This window comes from Carya illinoinensis, chromosome 3, assembly GCF_018687715.1.
Source record: "Carya illinoinensis cultivar Pawnee chromosome 3, C.illinoinensisPawnee_v1, whole genome shotgun sequence".
In the NCBI taxonomy this organism is placed as follows: domain Eukaryota; kingdom Viridiplantae; phylum Streptophyta; class Magnoliopsida; order Fagales; family Juglandaceae; genus Carya; species Carya illinoinensis.
Genome location: NC_056754.1, coordinates 10,582,904 through 10,596,877, shown reverse-complemented (window position 1 = coordinate 10,596,877; position 13,974 = coordinate 10,582,904). Strand labels below are relative to the sequence as shown.

The 13,974-nt window shown below is 36.9% G+C and overlaps 1 protein-coding gene across 1 annotated transcript; it reads right to left on the bottom strand.

The window, feature by feature from the left end:
* Window positions 1–9,358: 9,358 nt before the first annotated feature.
* LOC122304465 (protein FAR1-RELATED SEQUENCE 5-like) lies at window positions 9,359–10,255 on the bottom strand. The gene has a single exon (XM_043116738.1). It carries the CDS (start codon window positions 10,253–10,255, stop codon window positions 9,359–9,361), a length of 897 nt encoding a protein of 298 aa, XP_042972672.1.
* Window positions 10,256–13,974: the final 3,719 nt, after the last annotated feature.

Here is a 13,974-nt window from a genome sequence, read left to right as displayed (position 1 = left end):
AGCAACTCCATTGTCAATTCCACTAAACCATCAGCCAATCTTACTTCTGGTAACACTTGTGACAATAGAGGTAGATCATCTTATCGTGGCCAACGTTTTCAGAGGGGGCAATGCAAATTTTCCCAACCCAGAGGCCGTTCCTCACTTTTCTCTCAATTAAACCCACAACTCTATCACTCAAACAAGCCCACTTGCCAAGTTTGCAACAAACCTGCTCACATCGCACTTCAATGCCACTTTCGTTTCTACCACGCCTACCAGTTTGAACCCCCTCGTTCTTTCTCCGCCAAATACTCTTCCCCTTCCGCCATTCTTGACTCCTCTTGGTACCCTGGCTCAGTTGCTACTCACCACATCACCCATGGTCTGTGTCATCTCAATATAACGTCGGAACCGTATGGAGGAGCTGAGCAGATTTTCGTGGGGTATGTTATTGGCTTGCCCATCAGTAACATCGGTGAATCTTCCTTCAAAATTCATTCATCTTCCTTCAATCTCTCTAATTTGCTTCATGTCCCTTCAATTACAAAAAAAAAAAACCTTGTATATGTTTCTCAATTTTGCATTGACAACTCATGTTTCTTTGAATTCCATTCCACATATTTCTTGGTTAAGGACAAGTTGACAGGGACGCTCCTCATTAGCAGCCCTCTTCGTGACGGTCTCTACCAGTTCCAACCATCGCTGCCCTCTTCCAATTCCTCTACTCATATCGATGAAAGAGTTCCTCTCAGCCATTGGCAGAAGCGTTTGGGCCATCCTGCGCTCAATCTGGTCTCTCACATTGTGCATGCCAATCATTTGCCTTATTTTCCAAATGAATCTGGTTCTACTTGTTTTGATTGTCCCTTGGCAAAAGCACATCAATTGCCTTTTTACCCTAGTTCAAATCAGACCACAAAGCCTCTTGGCCTCTTGAACTTATTTGGGCTAATGTATGGGGCCTAGCTCCTTTATTTTCAAGAAATAGTTTTCACTACTATTTGTCTATTATGGACCACTTTACCCGATGCACTTGGTTAATTCCCATTAAACTCAAGTCTAATGTGTTGAAAGAATTTAACTCATTTATTAAATTTGCTTAAAGATTCTTCAACACAAAAATCATAACCATACAAACAGACGCTGGTGGGGAATTTCACCCCTTAACTTCCTTGTGCAAAACACTGGGAATTTCTCATCATTTCTCATGTCCCCATACTCATCAACAAAGCGATCTTGTTGAACATAAGCACCGCCACATAGTGGAAATTGAACTTTCACTTCTCTCTCAGGCATCACTTCCACTCTCTTTTCGAGATGACGTTTTTCAAACTTCCATCTACTTAATAAATTTACTCCTTACACCAAATCTCCAAAATAAATCCCTATACAATATGATTCATCACAAGCTACCTGATTACTCATTTCTTAACATTTTTAGTTGCCTTTGTTGGCCAAAGCAATGGCCTTACAATTGGCACAAACTTGACTGTCGATCCACTCCATGCATATTCCTTAGTTATAGCCTCTCACATAAAGGGTATAAATGTCTCGACTTTAAAACTCAACGTTAATACATCTCCCGTGATGTAACTTTTGTTGAGCACATTTCTCCCTATTCCAAACAAGTGAACTCTCCCACTCAACCCATCACAACCATCGCCTCCTTACCTATAATCCATACTCCAAATTCCATCCTAAGCCCTAGTCCACCTTATGGCATGTCTGACCCCCAACCCAACTCTTGTGGCCCACTCTCTAGTCCATCAAATCCACCCAGTCCCATCTTCCCCTACTCAAACAACCCATAAGCTTCTTCTTCTTCCTCCTCTCATCGTAAACCTGCTAATTTCCCAATTCCATCTCCTTCTCCATTACTCCCTCCTCATCCTCAAATTATAACACGTTTCTAGACAAACTCTTCCAAACTACGGCAATTCACTGATGGCACAATACCATTTCCACCTTGACGCTGTCTCATCTCTAATGCAATGGTTTCGGATGAACCTTCCTCCCTTACCATTGCCTCTAAATTTCTTGAATGGTGACAAGCCATGTCTCGTGAGTTTGATGCTCTTGTCAATACTAATATGTGGACTTTAGTTTCACCTTCTTGTGCCTCTAATTTAGTTGGATGTAGATGAGTCTTCAGGACCAAGTTACGCACAGACGATTCCATTGAACAGTGAAAGGCCATGCTTGTTGCAAAGGGGTTTCACCAACAACCCGTCATCAATTACACGGAAACGTTTAGCCCAGTCGTCAAGTCATCCACCATCAAGCTAGTTCTTTCCATTGCCATTTCTCGCCACTAGTCACTACATCAAATTGACATTCAGAACGCCTTTCTCCATGGCGAACTCAAGGAGATTGTTTTCATACAACAGCCTCCTAAATTTATCGACTCAAGCAGACCTGGTTTCGTGTGTAAGCTTAAAAAAGCCATTTACAGCCTCAAACAGTCCCCCGTGCGCGGTTCGCACAACTAAGCTCATGGTTGCTCAATTATGGTTTTTCGACATTCCAAGGTGATCCATCATTATTCATTTTCCATCACAACGATCTTTGTATCTTCATTCTCGTCTACATAGATGATATGGTCATTACTTCTTCATCCTCTGAAGTTGTTAATTCTTTGATAGCTGCTCTACGCCAAGTTTTCATAGTTTTTGATTTAGGGCAACTCTCTTATTCTAGGCTTAGAATTAAATTACATGCCCGATGAAATCCTTGTGTCACAAAAGAAATATATCACTGATATTTTAACCAAAACCAACATGTTGGCTACCAATTCCATTTCTTATCCAATGTCCGCTTCCACAAAATTATCCAAATTTGACTCTCCAGCCTTTGATAATGTCACTCTGTTTCGGATTGTCATTGGAAGCTTGCAGTACCTTTCCTTAACCAGACCAGACATATCTTTTTCAATGAAGAAAGTAGGCCAGTTCATGCATGAACCTAAGCTCAGCCATTGGACAGCAGTTAAGCATATCCTAAGATACCTTAAACAGAACATTAATAACACCATTTTCTTTCCATACAACTCTACTTTTTCTCTTCATGCTTACTCGGATGCCGACTGGGCTAGCTACCCAGATGATCGACGTTCCACGAGGGCTTCTGTATTTTTCTTGGTCGTCATCTAAGATCATGAAGTTCCCGTAAACAACACACAGTGGCCAGAAAGTACTAAGGCTGAATACAAGTTTTTAGCAAACACTACTGCAGAATTAATCTGGTTGCAAACTCTAATCAAGGAACTTGGTTTTTCACTATCTCATCCCCCTATGTTATGATGTGATAATCTAGGGGCAATGTATCTCACTGCCAATCCAGTGTATCACTCACACACTAAACACATGGACATTGACTTTCATTTTGTAAGGGACAGGGTTACTGTAAAAACACTTCCAAGTATCTTTTTGCATTAGTAAGGATCAATTGGCAGACATATTCACCAAACCCCTAGTTGCAGATAGATTCACTACACTAAGAACAAGTCTCACTGTGCATGATTCCTCCAATGGACTCAAGGGGGGGGGGGGGGGCATGTCAACATAAGTATATCACTCAAGCAAATGATTTAGCTAGTAAGCTGGACAGTGATCTGGAAATTCCATCTCAGCAGAAGCTTCAAGAATAGTCTCGTGATTATGTATTTTGTTATTCCTTGACAGCTAGTGTAACTGAATTGTATTCCTTTTTCTTCCATTTTATTCTTTTCTTGTAGCTGTACTCAGGTCTATATATACTAACCTCAAATATGTAAAACGTATTGTGGAAATGAATAGAATTCCAAAACTCTTCTCTGTTATCTCCATTCTGTCACTATGTAATCTATCATCATCATTTGAATTAGAAGGATTGCATCCTTCTTTACTCGACCGAATATATATATATATATACACATGTGGAATTTGGTCAGTTTTGATCCTACTTTTTTGCAAAATTTGGTTTTTGGTCCGAGTCTAGAATGTGATTTGGGAAATACTAATTCAACATAAATTTTTTATCGAAAATTTCCACCGAATTGTGTTTTTATCTTTTTTATTTTTTTTTCTTTTGACTTAATGATTAAGAAAATATTTTCTAATAATTTTATAAATTTTATTATTTTTAAAAAAATATGTAAATAAAATAGAGAAAAATATAAAAAGATGATTTACCCTATTCGGTACCCATTTGGTATCGAATTTTCAATAAGTGTAGCAGCTCTCATGTGATTTTTATGGCTCCAACCAAATCAATATTGACCAAATTTTTTACCTATAAATTTTTTAAATATTATATAATATATTATTTTATAGAGTCATTATATAAGTTAATTATATATTTTTTCATCTAATCTATTACCATTGACTATATAAAATGTTAAATAATATTTGTTATCAATTAACTAATATATCATATAATAAATTATGTTAATGACTATGAAAAAGTCTAGATGCAGTCGGCGTGTGCAAGCGCGGGGCAGACGTACTGACGTGGAAAAATCAAAACGATTACGTTTTGTTTTAGACGGTCTGCCTTCATCTCGTGCCGATCAAATCCCCCCTTTTCTCTGTTTCCTTCCCAAAGACCCTCTCTGTGTTTATCACTCTCGAAGCTTTCTTTCTTCCTCTGTGTTTATCTCATTCGATCGTGCCTCTCTGTGTTTATCACTATCGAAGCTTATAAACCTAGAAGATTCTTTCCTTCCTCTCTGTGTTTCAAAAACACGAAGCCCCAATCTGTGTTTATCTCCGTCAAAACCCCTTCCTTCCTTCAGTTAGGGTTTCAAAGACGCTCTCTATGTTGTGTTTCTCCCCCCCCCCCCCCCCGAACCCCCTTCCTTCCTTCCTTCCTCTCTTTCGAATGCCCTCTCTTTGTTCGAGCATTTTCTCTCCCTCGATCTCCTTCCATTTCTCTTCCTCCCAAGTTCTCACCTCCCTCGAAGATGACCTAGTAGATCTGCTGCCCTCCTAACCCTAACCCAGCCCATTTCCCTTCATCCTGAAACCCTATCCCTAACCCTAACCCCAACCCCAACCCTAACCCCAACCCCGAAACCCTAACCGAAATCATTGTTCTTCCACTTACCGTCATCTTGAAACTCTAATCGTAGAAGAAGGTGATCAACGAACAAGGAAGACACTCACCCCTTTCCGGTCCAGGTGGAAGGATAATATTTTTTTATTATTTTTGTATTATGCATTATTTTCTCTTAGTTTGTTATTTGCTTTTGTATTCCTTTTGAATGTTTGGATTAGTGAATGAGTTTTTCTAAAAATCATGCTTGGACTAGTGAATGGGTTATGCCTGTGGTTTATGTGCATTGTGTTCCTTTTGAATGCTTGGATTAGTGAATGGGTTTTTTTGAAAATCATGCTTGGACTAGTGAATGGGTTATGCCTGTGGTTTATGTGCATTGTATTCCTTTTGAATGCTTGAATTAGTGAATGAGTTTTTTCTGAAAATCATGTTTGGACTAGTGAATGGGTTTTTCTGAAAATCATGTCTGGACTAGTGAATGGGTTATGCATGTGGTTTATGTGCATTGTATTCCTTTTGAATGCTTGGATTAGTGTGGGATCCATTAAAGAATATGTATATAATGCTAGTGTTAATGGTATGCTTTGTAAGCTGTGTGAGGGTAGGCATGATCTGGTTGCACCATAAATAATTGACATTGCACATTAACAGTTATAGTTAGACAATCGCTTGCCTCACATTCCTTATGATCTTGGGGAGGTTAAATTTCTGATCATAAATGACATCAAGTAAGCTTTGTTTCCTAAGAATAAAAGTGAGCATCCTATTCATGTAAATGATGTTCTTCTCAATTTGATTAATAAGAGACATTTTTAATAATTGAATGTGTTAAGATAAGGTACATTAGTGGGATTTTCATATGAGGCATGTTAACAGCAACATTAAATGACTTATATCACCAAGCTCAATGTTGGATGATAGGGAAAACTTGTTAATGGACAAGAAGAAGTATGATTGCTTGAATATAAAGATATTTACATATAGCTTATAATAGTTTATGGGTTATTCTTGGAAAACCATGGTGGGTGAGACTGAAATATTGACCGCTATTGCAAGTTATAGAATCTGACACTAGAATGGAATCTGGCCATTTAATATGCATAAATATACACGGATGGAATCTGTGAATACTAGCATGCAATCTGTGAACTTAATATAAATATATATTAAGAAGACAGAATGAATATACATATATTCAATAGATAATCTACACTGATTGATTGACTTAATCAAATATGTTGGGAAAACAGTGTTATATTTTTTGCATGCTATTCAATTTCATGGGTGGTGGGTAAAATGGATCCATCATTGAACTTAGAAGTTTTTGAACTCACAAGTTCTTCCTCATCTAAACTGACAATTCTTGCCGGACGCTATTCGTGAGTGTTTCTTTAGATGGTTTATTCGAAGTAGCAAGCTTTTTTCTCATCAGCTTCAATGTTCCAGTTAGTAAATTTATCAATTAATATAACCTTTAGGTCTAAGTGGACAACATTCATGACTGGAGGTAACACTTATTAGTGATATTCCTATGCAACGCTTATTCTGGAAAATACATACAACCCTGTGTATGATTTAAAAAAAAATTACTTTGTTTATTCTGGAAAATCATACAGAGTTCATTTGTTTCATGTCTGCTACATAAGTAAAATTTACTGATTTCCTGTTGTATTGCTTGATTGACCATTTATATCTACTTGACTTCTTCAACATGATGATTCACTGAAAAAAATAGAGTTTTTCCCATTTCTACATGTCTTTTGATGTGTGTGCGTTTCCATTGCGATTTTGGTATATGTTAGAATGTCATCATTATCACTGTCTTCTTCATCCTTTGGCAAACGCACTTTGGGTCAATCATTGTGCTTCTGTGAGGTTGAAGTTACATTAAGATACTCAAATACTAAAAGAAATCCAGGACGACCCTTCTTAGGGTGTCCAAAATACAACACACAAGTAACTACACGACTTGTACTGTAACTTCTTTAATATACTCTACAATATTACGTACATCTAACATTTTTTATATATGTGGGAAAATTTCAGGGATTACCATCCTGCAGGTTTTTCAAGTGGGCAGATGGTGTTGAATGCATAGAGGCCGATCTACAAGTAAAAAAAATGAATTGTTAAGGAAGGAGGAGGAGCTCGAGAAGCGACTCAAGGATGTCGTAAAGAGGGAGACTGAGCTCCGCAATATTGTGGATGACATCAAGAAGAGAGAGATGGTGCTATCCAGTGGAAGTGAGGAGGTTCGAGAAAAGGAATTGCTACTTCTTGAGAGAGAAGCTATTCTAAGGCGTTCACGCATGCTACCCCGAGTGTTTTGGGGTTTTATACTAGTTGTTTGTTGTTATTTATTGAGTTGGTAGTTGTTTATGTCTACATCATAGTGGTTGAAATTCTAAGTGTTACAAGATATTTAGTTATTAGATTTGTATAATTGTGTTATAAGTTATTTAGAGAATTGGGTTGTAGTTTAGTTTGAATGGTGGCTTATGTTACATGTTAGACATATTTTGTGATCCATTTAATATCCTCCATGTAGAACCAACTTTTTAGAGAAATGATCAAATATTAATGTGACAAGAATTATGAGCACAGAGTTGCGGTTTGAGAAGACAATTGGATACTAAAAGTTGGTTGCATGCAGTTATGGGTACCAAGTCGTATTTGAGTACAGATTGGTTCATTTGTACCTCATTATTTACAGATTTCCGTAGTGCAGCGTTTTGAAGGGAGGGCACGTAATTGAGCCCATCCATAATCATCCTACTCTAACCACAAGAGATCCCACAATCTTCATACAAATATAACATCTTTTCTTCCCATCATCTACTCTTGTAGTATCCTGGCATGCATAATGGAGCCGTAGCTTCCCACCAAGCTTCATACAAATAGTCTTGCATCAAAACTTGTAAAGAAAACTCCTACCCCCAAGCTTTCTTTTTCTAAAAATAATTACAAAACCTATAAATACCAGATTTCTTCCAACAAAAACCTGTCACAAATTTGTTAAAATACCAAACTTTCCTTCTTACAAAAATAATTACAATACCTGTCACTACCAACATCTTTTCCAACAAAAAAAATTACAAAACTATAACTCTTGGAAGCTTTCCTTCTTACAAAACAAGGTTACAACATCTGTCACTTTCAATATTTCTTCCAACAAAAATATTGACAAAACTATAACCACCAAGCTTTCCTTCTTACAAATTTAATTATAAAACCTATCACTTGCAATATTTCTCCCAACAAAAATAATTACAAAACTATAACCACCAAGCTTAACTTGGTTACAAATTTAATAATAAAACATATCACCACCAATATTTCTTCCAACAAAAATAATTACAAAACTATAACTCTTGGAAGCTTTCCTTCTTACAAAAATAATGATGAAAACCTATCACTTGCAAAATTTCTTCCAACAAAAAATATTAGAAAACTATATCCACCAAGCTTTCCTTCTTACAAAAAAAAAAAAAAAATGTCAAAACCTAAGATTTCTTCCAACAAAAATAATTACAAAATTATAACCACCAACCATATGAAGCTTTACAAAAATAATGGCCCCAACCTATCACTTGCAAGATTTCTTCTAACCATTTGATCAATCATCGGGTGTTGCCAAGCTTTCTTTTTCCAACTATTCAACAAAAATCAGCAACACATATCCGCATAGAAAAATGCTCATGCATCCCTCTAAATTAAAAATATTTAATGAGAAGTCATATCTAAAACCCACATTTCTCCCAACCATAGTTTTCATGCACATACAACAAAGAAGTGCTACAAGATATGAACTTCAATACAAATAATTACAGAAATTAGCTGAGTTTACCGTATCATTGCATCGGTTGTGAAGCATCAAACCCAGGTTGCACACTTTGTGATCCATCAAACCCAAGTTGCATCTGTAAGTAATAAATAACAAATATTAGCTGAGTCCTATATGACTATTAATATAAATGCAAGTTTAGAAATATTACACTTTCTTGACTCCCAACTATATTTTGGGTTCCACTAATGTCTAGAGCTGAGCTCATTGCGACAATGTAGTAATAAATAGGTAACAAAAATAACCCAAATATAAGCTAATGTATTGCAAGATTTAAATACTTTAACAAACAAACTTGCAATTTCTTATTACAAAAAACATATGTATACCTGGATATCTATCTCAGATGACCCAAATAAATTCCTATGCGTGTCCTGCGCTAGCGTATATCCTCCATCTCATTAGTTATCAAGTAACAAGTATAATTAAAAAAATGTATCTATATTTTCATAAATAAATCCTTTCAAATAAACATGTATACGGCAAATATTATTGTTATTAATTTCTTTGAACCTCTTTACGTTTTCCCTTTACAGTTATTTTCTTTGTCCTCGCTTTAACTTTCCGCAGGTCTTGCTCCATCCTAGATGCTCTTCTCAGAGATGGGGGTCTGCCTTTTCCTCGCACAATTCTTGGACTGAGTACTTGCTGCGAACTACTAACTGTGGCATTTGTTGTGCAACCAACATCAGAACCCGTTTGAGTCATTGGAGGGGGTTCTTGGTTGTGATTATATAACTCAATCATGGAATATAACTTTTTAGTAGCATCCTTAGTATGATCTTTCAAACCTCCTGCAAGGGTAATCATCCGATAACAGATATTCAATAGACTTGAATATCTGTTAGTATCTTCCCGCTGAGGCCCTGTGTCATAACTACTGTAGATTAACATGTATCTCCGTTTGATGTCCTTCCTCCATCGATCTAAAATGTATCTATCTAGCAAAGATTTTATCCCATTACATTTGAATATGGCCAAGATATGTCTACATAGTATCCCACTCATCTGAAATAACCCACACGAACACTTAGCATCGCATTCTTCCACATTAAAGTCCACATAACATGTAACATGTTTAGTGAACTCCTCAACACGAATTTCATCTTCTACCAAATAGGTCTTCGTCACACCATCGTGTCTAAGTAGTGATTGATCCATATCAAGCACACCCATAACTTGCTGCTGAACTTCCCTGAACTTTGCATTCGTGTACAACTCTTGGAATCTCTTTTCGATTGGAAATCTAGATATGCAAGCAATGGAAACGCTAAATGAGTGGAAGTCCAAGCTGATTTCATTCTCAATTTTCTTTTTCAAGGCATTGTCAAATTGGTCAAAAAACTTCTTTAAATTAGTTTTCACATGAACATATCCGTCAAAAAATGCATTCATGCTCTCACTTCATTGTGTAGTACTCATGCCAGCCCAAAAATAGTCTTTTAGGAATACCGGTACCCACTACGCGTGCTCAGCATACAAACTTTGCAACCAAATATTCTCTTCCAAAAAGTATGTGCATATCAATTCTTCCCACGATTTCTCAAACTCCTCAATTTTTTGACTATCATATACACATTTCATTAGCTGAGTTTTCAAGCCACTTTTGTAGGCACAATGGGAGTCAAGCTTCTCTGAGACTTTTTTCAGTATATGTCACAGGCAAAATCTATGTTGGCTATTAGAAAATACAATAGATATAGTATTTTTCATTGCTTTATCTTGGTCAATAATAATAGCTGGCGGGGCTATACCATCCAACACTACAGCCAAGTCTGAAATAACCATGTAAAAGGCTCGATGTCCTCACTCGAAATTAACCCTGCTCCTAAGAGAATCGACTGGCTGTGTGGTTTACACCTCAAAAGGGTGCAAAGGACATCCCATATCTGTTTGTCAGGTACGTGGTGTCAAATGTTACCACATCACCAAAAGGTTCATAAGCTGCTCTACTGCGTGGATCTGTCTAAAATACATTTTTTAGTCTCCCATCATCATCTAAATCCATCAAGGCAAAGAATCCTAGATTCTTGTATTGCATCCTAGAGAAATAATCTCGAAGCACTCCAGCACCACCTGCTCCAAGTCTTAGATGTCTTGCCTTATCGATGTAATTGCGACAATCCTTTTCGAAAAATGGGAGGTACTCAAATCCTCCCGCGCCAACCACAAGAGATCCAAAACTCTTGTTCATTCGGATGCCAGCCAAATCATTAGCATCCAGCACCACCTGCTCCAAGTCTAAGATGTCTTGCCTTATCGATGTAATTGCGACAATCCTTTTCAAAAAATGGGAGATACTCAAATCCTCCTGCGCCAACCACAAGAGATCCGAAACTCTTGTTCATTTGGATGCCAGCCAAATCATTAGCATCTAGTACTCTTTTTACGACCTCACTAACTTGGCAATTACATCGGAAGAAACGGGATTTATGTGGACTCAGTCCACGGTTATGAGTATTATGGACTGTGATCAACTGCATTTTTCCTTCAAATTTTAAGACATTAATCATTGCCTTATAGTCAATCTTTCCTGTCAAGCGTGATTTGATGACATTCATCATCCTATTCTGAGCCTTTCCCCCACAAGCACAACCAAGGGTCACATATCTCACAAGTCCATCGGCATCTCTCTCACTTCTTTGTGTCATGGATCCAAACCCACATTTCTTAGCATATAGCTTATAATAGCTCATTAATTCCTCAAAAGAATTAAACTTCATCCCCGCTTTTGGCTCCTCAGTCATATCACCACCATACATTTCGTCACACTCGAGTGTCTCAACAGTGCCATTGTTGGTTTCTGGTGAATTTAGCCTATCCTCTTCACATTGTTCATCAACTCTAGAGGAAGAACATGGCGCTTCTGTTTCCCTACAATTGGGTGTATCCTCTTGAGCAACTCTTTCTTGGGTTTCGAAACTTGTAGCCATGAGCTCCACTGGAGTTTCCATCCCATATTGAAATGGGTAACTATCATTTTGCCAAAAAATAAAGCAATTAAACTTCCATGCGCATAAGAAAAACAAATGGAAAAAAAGGGACAATATCTAGGTTGCATCACCATTTGCATGTTGGTTGGATATTGATATATATCCGGATATGACATAAAAGCCGGTGACCATATAGGCACTGGTCCATAGTAACTGTGAATGTAATTTGGGAGGTTTGGAGTAGTTGTTAGGATGTCCTAACATAAAAATTAGAATGATAATTAGCCGTATTGGAGTGTTTATGAATCCTAAAAAATGTTAAAAATGATATAGCATACCGAGGTTGGGGGATTGGAGTTAGATGGTGTTAAAAGAGATGGGTTTCCTTCCCCTTTTCCCATGCTAACAAACTGAAATACACAAAAAAATTGTACAACCATTTTTATCAGACCAAAATCATGACAAGTAGGTTAAGATAATAAGAACTCTCAAAATCATGACATCTCCTTTGGTGATTACTGGTTTATGTTGTTCTAATCCACTGCTACATAAAAATTGGGTTTAGCGACCAATTTTGTTTATTTCTTATTCATGATTTTAATATGTTGAAAGCGTCAGGGCCTAACTTTGAAGTACCTGTAATATGGCCATGTAAAATCCACACATCCCTCTTATTGTGCATATTTTAGTTATTACAAATATGACTATTTGCATGCAATTTATGGAAATGTAATTTACATAAATAAGTTCTTGGATTGATGAGACTTCCAGGTCATAACCCCCCACCCCCCCCCCCCCCCAAAAAAACAAATTCTCGAGAATATTTTAACAATAGAAAAAAATAAATTAAACCCTTGGGCTGCCTAAACTTCTTAAGCATTTTAGTTTGAAAAAATAAGGAAATTCGTAATGGAAAAGCAAATTCCATTAAAACACTATTATAAAGTTTTTCATTCAACAATAAAATAGACTAGAATAATGTATTATGGTGAAAATGTTCCCATTGGCAGCATGAAACTTCCAAATGGAGATAAGGTTTATGCAAACACATGGCCTACCTAAGTTGGGTCTAGTTTCAGATGAAGGTTTTATTTTCTTTTCTCAGTAGCTAAACATACACTACATCATAGTTTTTTGCTTTGACATTAAAACCCACCTGCATTTGTACCACTAAGTGGACTTTGCCAAGGCAATCACAGAAGAAATGGAAAAGAAATTTATTTTGGGTTTAGAAACTATGAAAGCAGGTATCAGAAATATTTGTTTTCTCGGTAGCTAAACATACACAAGTAAAAGTTTCCAGTTTTGACATTAAAACCCACCTAGCATTTGTACCAAATGATGGACTTTGCCAACACAATCACAGAAGAAATGGAAAAGAACTTTCTTCAGTTTAGAAAATATGAAAGCATTTATCAGAAAACAAAATTAAATAACTAGTTCAATCTTACAAGAAGAAGCAGAAATAGACTGAAAAGGAATAACTTTACCAATGCCTGATGAAGCTACAGACGCAGAAGACCCACATGAAAATACCCACCAAAAATAGAGACCCACGGTCCCAGAATCACAAAACGGAGCTTTGTTTCAGCGCACTCGGTTTCGGTTACTGTTTCCGACGCGTTTCTCCCTCTTGTATACAGAACTTCTATGCTACTAAAAGGATGGAAGAGGCTCATGAGCACGACGATGGAGGATGGAGAAACACACGACCAACGGTACCCACTGATGATCGAACGCAAGGCATAAGGGAACTGGAAAAAGACAACCAAAGCTTCTATGCTACTAAAAGGATGGAAGCAGCTCAAACAAGCACGACGATGGACGATGGAGGACGGAGCTTCAGGATGATCGAACGCGAGGCACAAAGGAATCGAAAAAAGACGTCCCAAACTCTGTTTTGAGTTTATTTGCTTTCTTATTTCGCGCATTTCGTCTTTTTTTTCTTTCTTTTTTTAAATAATCCGATGTGGCGTCAACGACTGCGCCCCGACTATATCTAGCAAAAGTGAATAACTATTAATATCATAAATCTAATTATAATTAATAATTTGTTAATGAATTAGTTACATAATCCACAATAAAGAGCTCAATTTAATTTTACTAATTTAAATAATTTTTTATATTAATTTATCTACCAAATTAGAAAAAAGAAAAAACAATATTCCTAGTTCATATGGA

Bases quoted from the DNA above. Each gene is read 5' to 3' on its own strand.
- LOC122304465 (XM_043116738.1), bottom strand. From the start codon at position 10,255: ATGAATGCATTTTTTGACGGATATGTTCATGTGAAAACTAATTTAAAG.